Below are 16,186 nucleotides of genomic sequence, written 5' to 3'. Positions count from 1 at the left end.
ACATAACCCATCCCCCATGAAAAACACTGAACTAATGACCTTCAATTGATATGCAATGCAAATATGACATCAAGGAGAAATGCAAGCCCAGCAAATATATGCATAATATCTGTGCCTAATGAGAATTATTGCCTATGAAGCTGAAACATCTCACTACTCGAGTCAAGACGGGCGGCACATCTTGATAGCCAAGATGCACTTAATGAAACTAGGATTCACTTGAGCTTCATCTTCACCTTCTTAGCACAACAGAAGTTATCGCTTACAAATGTGTTTGTTCACATTTAAAAACACATTTAACATTTAATATAGAGAGATTCTATTTGATGAACTGTGTTGAACACTGGGTGAAACTATTTTGCACAATTCTTCCATCAGCAATCATTCATTGTCCATATGAGATACCACTTCTATTCTGTGTTAGTATTTGCAAAAGTACTGTACCAGCTATAAGATAGCAGTACAGAAGCTGACAAGTCCAGGTGCTTAGTGGAGGTATACAGTATGTCATTGAAAATAGACTGTTGTAGTTAGTTGCAGCTGAATGTATACATTTGTCTTCTCTAGCTAGCTACTTTCTATACATCTGACATTTCATCTTATATCACACTGTGATATGATCCTTTGTCTTTTTAAACGTCCTATAACTTTTCGTTTTGTCACTGCTAGAGCCTTTTGCAAAGAAAATGTGTCATTTTGGCTAGAATGCTTGTGTTTAGGCCTGCGTGTTAACTGTTTTGGAATCATTATGTCAGCGTTGACAGAGGCATTAAAGCAACTGAGAAAAAAATATAACACTGAACACCCTAATTACCCTGGCCCGGGTGATACATGCTTCAGGCAACCATACATTAGCCTCTCCTCAATCTATACGAGATGATGAATTAAACTCCCACACTCCACGTTATTGTGGATGCGGCTTAATCAGAGTGCCACGGCGTGTAAACGACACAGTGATGTGATGAAAGCGATGTTCTTTTTTCCATTGGGCCTCAGTCGCTCGCTCGTTTGATCTTTCCATTTTGGGTCCACGTGTCTGGGAGCAGTTGGAGTGAGAGCGAGTGGGAGTGGAGATGTCTCTAGTGCTTAGTCAGATGCCATTCTGTTTGATTTGGGGCCAATCGAGACATTACTTCTTATTATGCTGAAGGAAGAGAAGGGAAGCGAAGAGAGGAACAGAGAAGAAGATAAAAAAGAGAAGGGAAGACAAGAGAAGAGAAGAAGAAGATAAAAGAAAAGAAACAAAAAGGAAAGAAAAGACTCTGCCAGAGACTACAGATATCTGATCTCTTCATCTTACATTTTGTAAAGAACTACTGTAGCACTAGCCTTTATGATAGAGAAATGACTGCATTAACAGATTACCCAAAGGAAAATGTGAGGATGGAACTGAAAGTCTGTCGGTGAATATGTGAATATTCCTGTGTGTGTGTGTGTGTGTGTGTGTGTGTGTGTGTGTGTGTGTGTGTGTGTGTGTTGTGTGTTGTGTGTGTGTGTGTGTGTGTGTGTGTGTGTGTGTGTGTGTGTGTGTGCGTGTGTGCGTGTGTGCGTGCGTGCGTGCGTGCGTGTGTGCGTGCATGTGTGTGTGTCATGAAGCACATGCTGTGCATGCCTGTGCAGGAACAGTACAGTAGCACAGTGAATGTGTGAGACTATGACAGTGTGTACAGCACTAGGTTCTGGCAGTGGCAACCCTTGTCTTCAACATAGGAAGTGGGTTTGAGGGTTCTCTGAAGAGTGGCACAAAGGAAACAGGATGGCTGCCATGGCAACTATTACAGAAGCAACACGACTGGCAACCACAGATTGTGTAAGGCTGCACAACCCATGAGAAATGACAGAACCACCCCACTAGACAATACAACTAGCTAAACCCTGTGGACTATCATACAGGATTGCACTTGGATGTAAACAACAGCAGTCAATCGACCATCATGGCCACAGATTTTGACCAAACTGATTAACTTAATGGAATCTTATTGACTGATCAACTTAATCTAATGTGTATTTATTATTATTATTGGACCAAACAGTCTAGACTTCAAGAATGTCAATTATGAAGTTGACGTCATTCAGAACTACATAATTCATTATTCACATTCATTACATTCATGGTGTGGTCTTTAAGAACTACAAACCAAACCAGTTTGTTCTCTCTTTTCCAAACAGCTGATAAGATAAGTAACTGTGAGAGAGGCGAGTCTCTAGTCATTCTTTCCAAATTTCCTGTCTTCTGGTTCATCTAAATTGTAGGTAGGTTCGGGAAGCCCTACACAGAAATTAAACATGCTGGTGTTCCCATCAATAATTTTCTCACTTCTGTGTCAAGTGTCAAGCGTCCTGATCGCAAAAGACCGCCTCTCTTTGCCTCTAGCTCCCCTTCCTTCTCCTTTCTCTGCTGATATTGTCTTCTACGCAATAAACGGTTTGATCAGATTTTGATCAGATTATCTCTTAAAAACTCAAGTGTTTCAGAGCTTAGCTCTGGAACAAACATTTCGTCAGGAAAATATTTGTGTCGACAATTACACAGAAAACTGCATTCAAAAGCTATAAACATTTAAACACAATGCTTAAATGTCCCTCTAGATGCCGGTCAAAATCCAAACATCCAATCAGTGCTATAATGATAAGACTTAAATTAAAATATGTTGATTAAATCATGTCTTTATAGGTCTCTATTGAACTATATCCGAGGGAAAAGAATAGGCAAGCGACACCGCAGTATTAAATGGACTTCAAAAGCCTCTGTACCTTCGATTTTTCTTTGAATCAAAATAGCATCAGTGAAGGATGAACTATTAATAGACTGTCTGGAAGGCAATGCTGTTGTTCTTGGTCAAAGAGACTGTCAAGTTTCAACATGGGTGCCCACACAACTGGGTATCCCCCTAAGGATTTAAAATGTTTTTTTTTTTCTCAATTTCAATTATTGTCCTGTCTTTGCATTAGGCCTATGCATAATGCATCTATGACGTTTGTTTGTTTTGATGTATTAGGCTACAAGTTTCTTGTGTGCATTATTTTGCACATGTTTATAACAAGTCAGTAGATGTCATGGCATGCAGTAAAGAAAAGAGACTGTCAAAACCAACTTCCTTAATTCTTTAACTCACAGACTCAAGAGTCAAGAATGCTACGCCTGCGTCACCTAACATGCTTTCTTGGAAAATGAATGCTTTCTTCTCAAAACCTAAACAGTTCTACTACACCTTCACAGATGGTTTAACTGAATGGCAGTGTTCTCATGAAGACACCCGGGCCCTGCCATCCAATGCCCTTCCTTTTGAATTTCAGGTGCTACACCGCCCCCCACCCACCCCAACCAACACACACACCCCTTGTGAAGACAACCAAACACCATAGCCTATAACATTTGTGACAACATCTCATTTCTCAAAGATAATGTCTCAAGGTAACAATGACATTCTTCTAATTCTGCACACGTTTATAATTATAGATCGCATTTTCAAAACGTGTATAGGCTATGTTTCAGAATTCAACAACCAAATAACATGCATCCCATATCCACGCATCAATTCCTCTATTTATTAGGCCTATAAAAAAAAAACCTACACGCACCTACCTTGAACGCTGTGCAGGTATACTGTAAGGCCGGAACGAAGCTGTTTATCTTGGATTCTGTCCAACTGTTTGAAGAGTTTGGCGAAGGAGTTTTTGAGGTTTTCGTGTCGTTTTACTTCCACCCGTATCGCGGTCGACTGTGCCAACTTCATAGGATTGTTCATGTTGAATCTTACAGCGATGTCAAGTAGCCTGTATCCTATGGCACTGGCAGTCCATCAGTCAATACTCAGCGGCCCAATACATAACCTGACAACTAAGAATAGCCTAGTTCCCAATCATGATGGACTGGGCAAGGCTACTCAGAAACTGTCAGTGTGATATCCAGAGAGACGCACAGTGTGGTTGATTTCCTGCTCTATATCTATCGTTTAGCCTGCATGCATGACTCTCAGTTAACTTCCTGGGTGTGCTGTCAAAATGCTGATGCGCTACTTATCCCAGCTACCTGGCTCATCTACATGCGATTTATAGGTCGATTTCAACGAAGAATATAGGGCCTATGCCATGGGGAAATAACCTACTACAGCCCATACTACAATCAACTATTACTGACTTTAGTTTTTAGCACAACTTCCAAGCCCAATTAGGCCTAGGATAATACAGGAAATAAATACTAATGAAATGAATTAAAATAAGCTAGACTTCTAATAGGCTAGAACCCGTTATTAACTCAGTTTTGGAGAGGGGACGATAAAATGAATAGTAGCTCCATGCGCATAAAAAAAAGGTTCACACTCACAGATGCGCTGACGAGATCAATAACTTTAATTAATTCTCTTAACTTCATGCCTTAACAACTTGTCTACCTTGTAGGCTACACCAGTACGCATGTGATTGATTTATATTCACTATGATTTATATTCATTATGATTTATATTAGTCTATTAGACATTTTCTGGTTTTGTCTACCTTTAAACGATGTGTCAGGTTAACTGCGTCATCACCTGAAATATCTTTGTAATGAGAAAAACAACGTGCATGACCAATCGTAAGTGTTTCTACGAACGAGGAAAGCGTTCGCTTGAAAGCGGCAGCGGCTTGCCGATAATGTGGATGGACTTAGAAAACTTTTGCAAGAGTTAAAACATCGGATTTGAAGATGGTTTGTGGGGGCTTCACGTGTTCAAAGAATGCTCTGTATTCACTAAATGTGGTTTACTTGGTAAGCGACTTCAGTTTTTCAGGCTATCTGTTATGTTCCCTAAGTCAGAATGATAGCTAGCTTGATAGCTTAGCTGCTAAGATCAATGTCCAGTGAGTGAACGCACACCTAGGCGACAAAGTTAGCTGAATATGTAGCTATTACGCAAGCTTTTGCCAACTTACTGAGTTTACGTGTTGGACACTTTTGCCGTATAGTTCTGTAGGTTATGATGGTAAACATGATTAAGTCGATTAAGTACTCCATTTGCGTCCTTATTGAAGAATGTGATTCATATATTTTACCAAGCTAACGTTTGATAGCGGACGCGTATGTTCCGTGAATGATGAAGCTAATCCAGCTGTTACATTTTTACTGGGTAGCTAGCGAATATTGATGCCAATACCAAATTGAAGTGAATGTTTAGCACAGTGTTGGTAACTTTCAATTTGGCACGGCATATAGAGATATAGTTAAGCAAGGTTGTCCTAGTTCTTTGTATACGTGTTAGGCTACCATTTAACTAAGCGTCTGAGTCTCCGTCCACCGCAGTAATTAACTTAATGGAAAGGGAAGTGCTTTGACAGATCTAACGTTAGTAAGGTTTTTACTGTATGGAAGTTGCCCGCTAGACCTAGTCATAAAAAATGATCAAAGTTAGGCTACTCAAGACTTGTAGAAGTGTATGTTGTCGCGCGCACAAGTCCAACATCAACATTATTATTGCGCAACAACATAGAGTAGGCCTATTGAGTCGCCTACATATTTATTGTGCGACCAGAAAATAGGATGTGCGCAACAACAGCCTACAATTTAGAGCCTGCCACTTGTTGGTCACAGGGCTACAAATGAAAGGTAACTTTGGCGTAAATTAGAATCGGAAGCTTTTGAAAACTTGGGTACCAGAATATGTCTGGTAGGAACTTTTGAGTCTTGTGTTTGAGATGCCTTGGCTTTGGTCAAGCAGTCGAAGAAAGGTCTAGTGTCTAAGGTCATATATGTGTGGAAGTACACAGGCTAATTCTGTCTGGAAATATCTGATGGAGTTCACATTACAGAGAGTCCATTTTTCGTTTCAGATCCTTTGATTACGCTGAGGTCCTGTGACACTCTGCAAGGGCATGTTTAGAATTCTTCAAGATGTATTAAACTAGTCTTCCTTTGTGGACCAGGCTGCTGAGAACACTCCCTTGTGCATTGTTTGTCAGTGTGATTCACACTCTGTCCACCATTTAAATGGAGGGATTGGTATTCTGTCACAGGGCGAGGAGATGTGATGGAGAAAACACCTATTCTTGATTGCAGGGATGTCACTAGACGCAAAGCTCTACCGGAGCACAATCCAATCTGATGATCTTGGCCGGGTTTCCCAAAATTGTTAAGAAGCTCTTAAGTGCTAAGAACTTCTTAGGAGCGTTGTAAGAATGTTCTAAGAATGCTCCTAAGAAGTTCTTAGGACTTAAGAGCTTCTTAACGATTTTGGGAAACCCGGCCAATGTTAGTTAGTTAGTGCCCCAGTAAAATGGGTCTAGTGATGGCCCTGCTTGATTGACATGATTTATGATGTTATGGGCAGCGGTGGCTAAGGAGGCAGATGAGTCGTCCGGTAACCGACTTCACCTGATCCTATCGAAGTGTCCTAGAGCAAGACACTGAACTTCAAGCTGTTTCCGATGTGCAAACGCTTTGCATGGCAGGGTAGTGTTACCCTACTATTGATTTGTTGTTGCAATGGTTCTGTAATCCTGTCCAGTATCAAGAGGAATCACAGATTCAGAGGGAAAGAAAGAGGAAGAGAAACTAAGTACAGAGAGAGAGAGAGAGATAATGCAGAAACTGAGAAGTATGCCGTTGTTGTGTTGTATAATATGTGTAGGTCTATACAGTATGTGTGTATGTTTTGAGTGAATGTGTATGCTTTCCTTGTGTGCTAAGTATGTGTCTCCATACACAAATGTTGGTAGTGTAACTGCTCTTGGGTCCCTCTCCAGCTGGTGGGCCTGCTGCTCATAGGCGTGGCTGCGTGGGGAAAAGGCTACGGCATCGTCTCCAGCATCCACATCATCGGCGGGGTGATCGCCGTGGGCGTCTTCGTCCTCCTCATCGCCATCATCGGACTCATCGGCACCTCCAGCCACCACCAAGTCCTGCTCTTCTTTGTATCCTTCGCTCACAACCACACACACACACTAGCACACTTAAAGGAGAAGTCCAGTGCTACACTGTGGGGGCATGTCTGTGAGCCTCCATGTTCATGCCCCTAGAGTGGAGCGCTGTAGCTGTCTGGCTTCTTTAGCTGCTGGAACTAGCAACTCAAGCTACATGTAGGTAAACAGATTGTTTTCGGGTTTTTATTTTTTTCTGCCGACAGTACCCACGAGAAATGGAGATCTACTGTATGTGAAAAATCACCAGATTTTTCCTTTAAACTGAGAAAAGTGTGCAATTGTGGGAGAGCGGGAATTGTTAGTGAGAACCTGTCTGTGTGCGCACACACAATCACACTCCCAGAGTGTGATGTCAGCTAACACAGCTATCAGCTATCACAACTATGGGCTTTGGGGCGACTTCATCCTTCCCCACCGCAGATGACCTGCAATCAAAGTCACCCAGTACCAGCTGTTTTAAGTGTCTATGATTAACACTATTGTCAGTCAATAGTTGAAAAATAAAAATAGTTATGCCCACCTCGTGGGCATAACCACCTCGTCTTCCACCTCGTACTTGTCTTGTATGGATTATATCCTCTTGTTAGCCAGGTTGTTAGAATTGAACCTGCCACTTCAATTGTATTAAGCATTGTATTTGAACTACGGATAGCATTCTCATTAATGAAACAGTAAGTCCACTATAAACACTGTCACTGTTTGTCAGTTACTTGGGGAAGTGTTGGTGCATAGTGGATGTTGTGTGTGATCTAGAACTTGATAGTCAGCTGTTTTGCTCTCATTTCCTCTGTATTCAGTTGAGTTGTGTAGTGAAATTCCCTGACAGTTTACTGTCTATTCTGTGATCCCATAAGAACGAACCGTGTGAAAGAAAAGCATTTCCTTAAAAGGGTCTGAAAAACCTTCTGCTTTTCTCTAATCTAGTTAGGAGGATTGTTTCTCTGGTGAGCCTCCACCATCTAGACGATACCATAGATTACTCTGAGCAACTCGGCTGTTGATGCTCCCGTATTGCCTGCTAATTCTTGAGGGTAACCTCCTATCTCGCTTCATCTAGATTTGCTTTTCGTCCTCCTCGTACATGAGCAATGTACGGTAGTGTACGCTAGTTTGCGGCAGTGTGCAGCATTGTACGGTAGTGTGCGGCAGTGTGTAGTACGGTAGTGTGCAGTATTGTGCGGCAGTGTGCAGTACGGTAGTATGCGGCAGTGTGTAGTACGGTAGTGTGCGGCAGTGTGCAGTACGGTAGTGTGCGGCAGTGTGCAGTACGGTAGTGTGCGGCAGTGTGCAGTACGGCAGTGTGCAGTACGGTAGTGTGCGGCAGTGTGTAGTACGGTAGTGTGCAGTATTGTACGGTAGTGTGCAGCAGTGTGCAGTACGGTAGTGTGCGGCAGTGTGCAGTACGGCAGTGTGCAGTACGGTAGTGTGCGGCAGTGTGCAGTACGGCAGTGTGCAGTACGGTAGTGTGCGGCAGTGTGCCGTTTCCCAGTGGCCGTGTTGGTGTGCCGGTTCTGCTGGAGTAGGTTCCTTGACCCCTGTTCTCCTGCGCTCAGTACATGCTCATTCTGTTCCTGGTGTTCCTCTTCCAGTTTGGGACGTCATGCTCCTGTCTGGCCATCAGCAAGGACCAGCAGGTGGGTGTCTCCCTGTGTGACCAGTTTGCGTTTGAGAGTGAAGGAGTGTTATTTTCTCCATTGTTGTCTCAGTCTCCTTTGATCCCTTGGTCCTGTTGTTTGTGTGTGTGTGTGTGTGCGTGACTGAGAGAGAGAAAGAGAAACAGAAAGAAAGAAAGCGGCAGAATGCATGTGTGCGTGGCACGTGTGTACAGTACAGTATGTGTGCATGCATAGCCACCCTAGCATAGCCAGCCTTGGTGTTTGTGCTGTGCTGTTCCTGTATAGTGTGAAAATCAGTGTGTGTGTTTGTGTGTGTGTAGGGTAGCCACGCATGCTCTATTGTTGTCAGTATGATGTCTACACACATACAGCACATGTGTCAACAATGGCTTGTTAATGTGTGTGTGTGTGTGTTTGATTGCTGCAGTAAGATTTCATATGGACTTGTTGACATGCATTATGAAACTGTGTGTGTAGCAGTATGTTCATTTATGTGTGTGTGTGTGTGTGTGTGTGTGTGTGTGTGTGTGTGTGTGTGTGTGTGTGTGTAGGTAAAGCTGCTGAACAGCTCGTGGACGTTCCTGGGCAGTGACATGCAACAGAGTCTGGAGGTGAACCTGGACTGCTGTGGCTTCCTCAACACCACTGACAGCATGGCACAGTTCAACAAAGACATCGACGCGTGTAAAGCGGTACGTCTGCACTACTCACAAGCGTACAAACACGCACGCGCACTTTTTTCCCCCCCAAGTTTTTTCTTACCACTTGTTCTTTCACTATTATATTCTGACAGACCTGCATGTTTGTGTCCAAACATGCACACTTCCCCTGTTATGTGAACAGAGTGCATATTCCACATTCTGTCCAGGATAAGTAGATCTCAGGACAGGGGCCGATTGGCACCGTCATAAGTGCTTGCCACGGCTAAACCTCAGCCCTGCTGCCCTCCCTCAGGCTGGCACTGTGGGCATGCCACGGGCAACAGCGAGTCTCCTTTCTCTCACTCATTTTCCTTCCACTTATACGGTATACTGTGTCAGTTTCAGCTTCCTGCTCTCTGGTCTCACTAAGCTGACACACACACACACACACACACACACACACACACACACACACACACACACACACACACACAGAGAGATACATTTTGAGTTTGGGTGTCCTGCTATCTTGGCTCCATAGTTACTGTGCAGCACATACTGTATGTTTCCACACACGCACATAATTAGCTCTTTATAGTGAGGATGCATATACAACATACTTTGGACACATTTCATGTCCTCCTCACACCAGCCAAAGCCTCCAGAGGGAAGGAAGCTGACTAACACCAAGCTGGAGTTGCTGATGTTCTCAGTAAAGCATGGAAAAAAATGATGATATTCAGATATTACAGTAAATGGTTGTGTAATCTGCACACTAACATGTGAGCATGAACATGCACAGACTGACCAACACTCACACTCACAGCCTCATATACTCTCCATTCTGTGCATAGTGATTGTATACACATACACACACACACACTCACACACTCACACACTCACCCTCTCGCTCATATCCATCTGCATTGACAACAACCCCCTTTCAGCTTTTCAACTTCGACACACTCACCACTCTCTGACATTTTGCATTTATCCGAGACTTCAATATTCATGGTAATGCATAAACATACGCACACATTCACTGTCTTTTTTTTTAGTAGTAATCTATGAACGTACTTACACATACACTTTCTCTCTCTCGCTTGTACTATTGCCCCCCCTCCCCAACTCTGAGCTTATACACACACACACACACACACACACACACACACACACACAGGCCTCATGCAGTAAACAGAGTGTAGCGGGTGGGTGGGTGGCTTGTTGGCTCCGCTCTGTAATCTGGTTGGTGTTGAACGCCGCCGCGCGCCCTACATTCACGACGGCCGCCTCTGCTCCCAGCGGTGCTCAGTCTCGGGCCTGCCGCATTTAGACGCACGATTGGCTGCGCGCCTGTCTGCTCCGAGCGGCCGGCGGATGAGGGGAGGATGAGGAGAGAAAAGAGAAGAAGAGAGAGGAAAGGAAAGGAAAGGAAAGGAAAGGAAAGAAGAAGAGGAGTGAAAAGAGAAAAACAAATGAGAGGAGGAAAGAAGGAAGAAGAGGGGAAGAGGAGGAGTGTTAGCTCGTTAACCAATCCATTTGCCTGGGTCGGGGAAACAAATGCATCAAATGAGAGCTGACAGGTTGGCTTTCTTTTCTACTCCTGAGGAGGCACACTTAGGCTTGTCTCAGTTCTTGCTTTCACATACTGCCTGCATAATGTGATGAGATGACACACTGTAGTTAGTTAGCCTAAATCTGTTAAGGGGGCAGAGATGAAGGTGAATAGACTTGTCATTTAGTGTTTTACATAGTATGCTACCCTTTTTCACTTTGGCCTGTCATCTGTCCTACATGTATACACACGGGGGGGTCATTGCATCGCCTTTTTATCGCTCTCCTTTCATATAATGTTTTTTTTTTTGTTTTTTTTTTTTTTGTAATTATTTACATTATATAGGCCTATACTGACATTTCTGATATTCATAACAGCAAACTGTATGCAGATTATAGCCTACTATTCATATTACAACTCCACTTCTTAAATTCAGCTGTCTGGTTGAAGCCTCAAAATATTGTAAACATAGCAGGCTAAGCTTATCATACTCTGCTGGTTGGACTGTTCATTTTCCCCACATGTGTTTACCAAACAGTAGAAGTAAACTCATTCTCCTTGGCCCGCTCTTGTGCACGCTCAATGGACAGCCGCCCTCCACATGCACATTTAATCCAAAATAAAACATTCACAATCGTGGACGCATTGACGCATAGAAGACGACTAGCTAAATTACTGTTATATTCGGTTAGCATCATTAGTAGGCTATGCTACAGGCATTTGATTAAAACCCTTGCATTCGAGTTGACTGCATGACCACCAATGTTTTTCAACTCCAAGACTTAAAAGGGCCTGTCCCAAGGAGAAAAAGTATTAGCTTACCTTGAAACTTAGGGGGTATTCACACCTGCCTTGTTTAGTTCGATTAAAACGAACTCAAGTTCGTTTCTTGCTTGGTTCCTTTTTGACTGGTGTGAATACAATCACTCGAACTCTAGTGCGGACCAAACAAGCGGACCGAGACCCAGCTGAGGAGGTGGTCTCGGAGCGGTTCCTATCGAACCCTGGTGCGGTTCGTTTATGGTGTGAAAGCAGACCGACCTCGATCCGACCCAGTTACAGAAATCTACCTTTTTTGGATTTGACGAGCTCCCGTAGTTTTTGCGCATTATGGGAAATGTAGGATAGCTCCGTGACGCACAACAGCTGTAAGCAGCAGTGGGCTAACGCTTTTTTGCCAACAATAATTTGATTTTGCATCTCCTACCCGTTCCGTCTTCCGTAGGCCTGCTGTTAGCATGTTGGACACACATGAGAGCTCTTCTCAGCTGTTTTGTTGCACGTCTTCGTCGATGCAAAATTACGAGCATGATATTGTTAAACTTGCATCAAACGGTCTTGACGCTCAAGCACTTCTGCAAAGCTGTAACTGTAAACTATATTGCTAGGATAATAACGAGTACAGTACGCACGTAAAGTAGTATTTACGTGGGCCAACTTTGACTTTGGCTTCCTATTCTTCACCCCACCTACACGTTTACCAGCCAATGGTTGAACGACCTTAGCACATGTGCTTTTGTTTATAAATTCTGGTCCGGTTGCAATTAATCACGGTGTGAAAGCGAACCGCACTAAAAAAGAAAAAAAAGAAAAAAAATTGGTCCGGACCAAGTAAGTGAACTAACGGACCTTCCTGGTGTGAATACGCCCAGTTGCACGCATAGACTACAAAACTTGCGGGAGAACTTTATGCTTCTACCCGAGCAGCTCAGGTGCATCAGTGCGACCACCGACCACGCTTCCAGGGATGATCTCGTTGGTTTTCATGGAGACAGACAGCCGCGGTGTGCACGGAGGGGCTGTGCGTGTTTGTGTGAGAGATAGACGCGCGAGTGACAGAGAGGGAGCGCAGGGAAAGGAAATTCAGCTTTACGAATGCTGCGTGTTTTTCAATAGCGTTTTCAAAATAAGAATAAATAAATAAAAGAATAACGAGGCGCAATATGTGGCGGCCGGTGCTGAATCTGTGGCGCACCGCCACAAATTTGTCTATGTGTGGGAAACACTGCACACACACAAACACACACACACTGTATAAACACATATTCACATACATATTCAGTACATGCATACACATCTTGTTTATCTTGATGGTTTAGGATGATTCCTAATGATCCTCAGTTTTAAAGTCTCCCGGTGGTTTTTGCTTGCAGGCGTGTAAGGTGAAGAAAGAGTGTTCCACCTGTGGAGATCGAATGCTGCGGCACTCGGGCAAAGTCCTCAAGATCCTCGGAGGAGTCGGCCTCTTCTTCAGTTTCACACAGGTGCGATTCGCTCACACACTCTCACAGCAGGTCTCGCTCTCACCTGAAGTGTCGCGCGTAGGCTGGTGTAGTGCTGTCACGTGAGCAGTGGGAGCTGCTACTCACCAGCTGTTGTCTGGGATGCTACTGGTGATCTAGTTGAAACTTCACAATCCTAGTAGGAAAGTAGCATTTTCAAGTGTTCACTGTCTAACCCACATATTGTCTTATCCTTTGTGGATGGCAGGTGACCGATATTAGCTTTATATGTAGTTTTGTGTGGAGGGGAAGAGCATGAATGATATGATGTGAAGTTTGAAGCTGGGCAGAAAGTAAAGCACAAGAGAAGAAAAGTCGTAAAAGCTCTATAGGCTAATGTGCTAATAAGCCTATAATGTGCTTAATGGCCATGGGAAATTGGGGGTCCCCAGGCGGAACTGTCCACAAGACAACTCTTGCAGGCAATCACTTAAATGAGTGATGGGAACAATCAACTTTGCTATTCTCTATAGGTGCTAATTATGAGGGTAAATTATTGAATCAATGTCCTTCCATCTCTCTCTCCCCCTCTTTCTTTTTGTCTCTCTCTCTCACTCCTTAGATTTTCGGAGTGTGGCTTGCCATGCGTTACAGGAACCAGAAAGACCCACGGTCCAATGCCAGTGCTTTTCTATAGGAACGTTCTTGATGTGGCTAAATGAGTCCATGTTTAACACACACCACACCACACCACACCACACCACACACACACACACACACACACACACACACACACACACACACACACACACACAGATAGATTCACTCGTGCACACTCACACTCACTCTGACACACAGAGACAGACTGGATTTGCCAATCTATGTGCACTTATCCACTTCATGCCCTTTAACAGTATGCATTCCATACAATGTTATAATGTGTACTGTTTAACCTAAACAGTGCTGTACAGTATCAACCTTGGAACCCGTTATCAGTAAGTCATCAAAACATGCATTGCTGAAGTCAGGGTAACACATACACATACCGGCAATAACACAAAGTTCGACTTACACAAGTCTGCATCTAGCTCGTTTCTCAGATCTCCATCTGTTTTCGTTAAGTTACTGTATCTATTTTATTACTTTATTTTGTGCCTCGACAAACTGTGCCTACTATAAACCAGACAGGTTCCACACATGGATTTATCTCAGACCACTCATACACTCCCTCTCCCGACCCTTATTTTTGGTCTGCTGGGGTGGTTGGTGTTATTATTATTATTATTATTATTTATTTTTTGTTGTTGAGAATATTCAGTTATCGGTTGATCGAATCAAAACGGCTCAACTTCTCGGCCAAACCCGACACGGGGCAAAGGTTACGGCGTGATCAGACGCTTCTAGCAGTGTGTGTCCTGCACAGGAGCCGGTCTGTGACGCTTCTCTGAAAGGCTGTTCTGTTCACCGAGGGGACCGTCCCTCCCATCTGTCCCTCTGTCTTGACCGCTCGCCAGTGAAGATACCGGGCCGGTACAAAGAGCTCTTTTGAATGAGGAGAATTACGCTTAGTTCCTGACCAAATGAAGTTAGCAGTGGAGCCCCTTCATCCAACACAGTCAGTGTAGTCACTGCTAAATGAAGCGCCATCATGCGTAATTGGAGTGCACCATTTTCATGCTATTGATCGGAGAATCTGTAATTCAGTTAATCAGGGGCCTTTTTATTGCCAATTTGGTAGAGTACAGGCATGTCTTGCTGTAGAGATAATGACCTAAACATTTTGTTGAAAAATTGGTACGTTTTTTCAGTTAAGTAGTATACAGGTATTTATATTTGTGTGTGTGTGTGTGTGTGTGTGTGTATGTGTGTGTGTGTGTGTGTGTGTGTGTGTTGAGAGGAAGCTTAGTCGCAGTGACGCCGAGTGATGGGAAGGAGCGCGTTTGCCTGGCTTTGAGCCAGCAGGGGTCACCGCAGGCTTCCTTCCTGTGGTCTCTCCCTCCGGTGACCGCACTAAGCAGTGCTCACTTCACTTCTCTCAGCGGCCTCTTGCGCTGACACTCTCCCTCCTGTTCACATGCACAGAGGGGGGGGGGGGGGACTGCCTTTCATTTCAATGGTAGTTGTCACACAGAAAATGGGCCATAGTAGAGGCCTTTTAAATGTTAAATCTAGTGGAGGAAGTCTCCCAGGGTGTGTGTGTGGGGAAATTATGGACGGCATGTTAATGTGATAATAGCAGTTGTGTGATCAGGAACGATTTGCCGCACACCAAATTGACTAGTGGTGTTGTGATGTGGAGGTGAATGGCTCTCGGTCTCGAGGGCTCTCTCATGAAATCTGAAGTTGGTGTTCCTATTGTACGAAATGAGAAAGGAGAAGTTAGTTCAGGGTTGGGCTGGGATAGGGTGGGGTGGGTGATTAATCTAACCAAAGACTGTATGTATACGCTGAATTCCTGATTATGCAATTCATTAATGGGTATCCTGAGTTTCATGTCCTGTTTTTTTTTCCTCCCCCAAGCCTAATGTCCAGATTGTTTACCTGTATGTGTCATGTGCCTTGTACTTGCTTTGTCTTCATCTGACTGCTCCCTTGATGTATGCTTACATAATGACACCATGTTGAAATGCCATTGGCCACAGTTGGGCAGAAGGCAGCACAGGAAGCCCTTACTCGGAACACGGCTCATGATAGGACTAGAGTCATCTAAACACCTTAAAGTATTCACTGTATTGTTCAGTCTGTTCTCACGATGGCTTTCTGGCCTCAAATTAGAGTTACACTGAGGCTGAATTATATCAGCATGGAGCAAAATTTGGCAACCAGAGTTTTGACGGAACTACTGCACATATCTTCTATTATGTCCCTCCAGTGTTGTGAATGTTCTTGCACTTTCTTCAAATAAGGTTCCACTTAAATGACATGATAGGAAAGTCCAATGTCACTGGATGAATGGACTGACAGCAGTGCCTATGGAGTCCCAACAACTTTGAAGTAAATCAAGCGCTCCTCGTGAGCTGTGCTGTGGTCTTGTAATGGTCGTTTTAGCAAAACGCACAATTGTTTAGAGGGCCCTGGAAAGCATGCAGATCCAGAGCCATTCGTCTTGGACGTGTGCCAAAGCCATCACAGACTGACTGGTCTTGACAGTGTTCACGCCGCCTTCTGTCTCCCTAACTGTGTAGTTCATCCTGCTGAGTCTCTTGTTGTACTGATGGTCTCATTAAATGGTCTGATGAAAGTTGCAAACAGCAG

At 43.9% G+C, this 16,186-nt stretch overlaps 2 protein-coding genes across 3 annotated transcripts in view; one reads left to right on the top strand and one right to left on the bottom strand.

The window, feature by feature from the left end:
* The window catches only part of LOC134092557 (arf-GAP with GTPase, ANK repeat and PH domain-containing protein 1-like), a 33,661-nt gene extending 29,730 nt beyond the window's left edge, over window positions 1-3,931 (bottom strand). For both annotated transcript variants that reach the window (XM_062545483.1, XM_062545484.1), the window contains exon 1: window positions 3,587-3,931. In XM_062545483.1, coding sequence (XP_062401467.1) covers window positions 3,587-3,749 — 163 coding nt within the window. In that variant the 5' untranslated portion in view covers window positions 3,750-3,931. The remainder of the gene's footprint in view (window positions 1-3,586) is intronic.
* A 646-nt stretch (window positions 3,932-4,577) lies between these two features.
* On the top strand, window positions 4,578-16,180 carry LOC134092556 (tetraspanin-31-like). Its single transcript, XM_062545482.1, has 6 exons — window positions 4,578-4,750; window positions 6,721-6,888; window positions 8,451-8,531; window positions 9,065-9,205; window positions 12,863-12,973; window positions 13,554-16,180. The coding sequence occupies exons 1-6, from the start codon at window positions 4,688-4,690 to the stop codon at window positions 13,626-13,628; spliced, it is 639 nt and encodes a 212-aa protein (XP_062401466.1). The 5' UTR covers window positions 4,578-4,687; the 3' UTR covers window positions 13,629-16,180.
* The last annotated feature ends 6 nt before the right edge of the window (window positions 16,181-16,186 follow it).

The sequence above is a fragment of the Sardina pilchardus genome, chromosome 9 (assembly GCF_963854185.1).
Source record: "Sardina pilchardus chromosome 9, fSarPil1.1, whole genome shotgun sequence".
In the NCBI taxonomy this organism is placed as follows: domain Eukaryota; kingdom Metazoa; phylum Chordata; class Actinopteri; order Clupeiformes; family Clupeidae; genus Sardina; species Sardina pilchardus.
The sequence above is the reverse complement of the archived record's forward strand: the minus strand, read 5'-3'. Positions and strand labels throughout refer to the sequence as shown.

Coding starts and splice junctions, on each gene's coding strand:
- LOC134092556 (XM_062545482.1), top strand. CDS start 4,688: ATGGTTTGTGGGGGCTTCACGTGTTCAAAGAATGCTCTGTATTCACTA. Junction 4,751..6,720: donor CACTAAATGTGGTTTACTTG/GTAAGCGACTTC, acceptor GTCCCTCTCCAG/CTGGTGGGCCTGCTGCTCAT. Junction 6,889..8,450: donor ACCAAGTCCTGCTCTTCTTT/GTATCCTTCGCT, acceptor TCCTGCGCTCAG/TACATGCTCATTCTGTTCCT.